General features: G+C 40.1%; 1 protein-coding gene across 1 annotated transcript; it reads left to right on the top strand.

Moving 5' to 3' along the window:
• The first annotated feature begins 216 nt into the window (after positions 1-216).
• On the top strand, positions 217-1,167 carry LOC100672362 (olfactory receptor 8G50-like). Its single transcript, XM_064268330.1, has one exon. The coding sequence runs from the start codon at positions 217-219 to the stop codon at positions 1,165-1,167; it is 951 nt and encodes a 316-aa protein (XP_064124400.1).
• Positions 1,168-1,632: the final 465 nt, after the last annotated feature.

Raw genomic sequence — 1,632 nt, 5'->3', positions numbered from 1 at the left:
ACTAAAACCCACCCTTATAGCACAGAAATTAAAAACAATATAATTTCATCTGATGTTTATTTGCATGACCCATAATATAGGGATCTCAACATAGAACAGGGACAGAGAGAGAGAACTGCAGATACCTGAATGATAAGACTTGCATCTGTTTCACACTGCATAAATTAACACCTACCTCTAATTTCTTCTTCTCTTCCATAAAATTCCCAGAGGAAAATGGCAGCAGAAAATGACTCCACAGTGACTGAGTTCATCTTCGCTGGGCTGACAGAAAAGCCAGAACTCCAGCTGCCCCTCTTTCTTTTCTTCCTAGGAGTCTATGTGGTCACAGTGGTGGGCAACCTGGGCATGATCACACTGATTGGGCTCAGTTCTCACCTGCACACCCCCATGTACTATTTCCTCAGCAGTTTGTCCTTCATTGATCTCTGCCAGTCCACAATCATTACCCCCAAAATGCTGATGAGCTTTGTGACAGAGAAGAATACCATTTCCTACCCTGAATGCATGACTCAGCTCTATTTCTTTCTTGTTTTTGCTGTTGCAGAGTGTCATATGTTGGCTGTGATGGCATATGATCGCTATGTTGCCATCTGTAACCCACTGCTTTACAATGTCACCATGTCTTATCAGGTCTGCTCCTGGTTGGTAGTTGAGGTATATATGATGGGCTTGACTCTTGCCACAGCTCACATAGGTTGCATGCTAAAAGTGATTTTCTGTAAGGCTAAAATAATCAACCATTACTTCTGTGACATTTTAGCACTTCTGGAGCTCTCCTGCTCCAATACCTACATCAACGAAGTGGTACTTTTGTGCTTCAGTGTATTTAATATTCTTACACCAACCTTGACCATCCTTGGTACCTATGTCTCCATCATTGCCAGCATACTGCGAATCCACTCCACTGAGGGCAGGTCCAAAGCCTTCAGCACATGCAGCTCCCACTTCTCAGCTGTTACACTATTCTATGGTTCTCTAGCATTCATGTACCTGCAGCCATCAAATGCCAACTCCATGGACCAAAGCAAAGTGTCTTCTGTGTTTTACACCATTATTGTGCCAATGCTGAACCCCCTGATTTACAGCCTAAGGAATAAGGACGTCAAAGTTACTTTCAATAAAATCATTGAGAAAAGACCATTTTGCATTAGCAAAGATTTCTAATTCTTGGAGAAGATTCAGTAAGGAAGGAGTCCAGAGACAGCAACATATATACACAAGCAGTGAGATTACTGCCAACAATTTATTTAGAAGAACAGTCCCAAGGATAAGACTGGATTCATAGTGTCACATGGAGGGAAGCCACATGAAGGGCAGTCAATTCCAGGAAGTCCCAGGGGCCACCCATAGTAACCCATATTACCTCTAATCATTTTTTTTTTTTTTTAAATCTTTGAAGGCTTTCATGTGGGGCAATTATAATTTATATACATGGGATCTGGCAATTTGTTAGATAAGACTTACCTATTATAATTCATAGAATGATCTGTTTGGCCTGTATCCTTTGATCTTATTAATACTTTGTGTATTGGCCCTTGTTTATTAATAAGTGTGTAAATAAACCGGAAAAAAACTAATACCTAAAATAAATAATTTTTAACCATTTGAAATCTACAAGATCAATCTGTA

Source organism: Loxodonta africana, chromosome 15 (genome assembly GCF_030014295.1).
Source record: "Loxodonta africana isolate mLoxAfr1 chromosome 15, mLoxAfr1.hap2, whole genome shotgun sequence".
In the NCBI taxonomy this organism is placed as follows: domain Eukaryota; kingdom Metazoa; phylum Chordata; class Mammalia; order Proboscidea; family Elephantidae; genus Loxodonta; species Loxodonta africana.
Note: the sequence above shows the minus strand (reverse complement) of the source record. Positions and strands in the feature narration are given on the sequence as shown.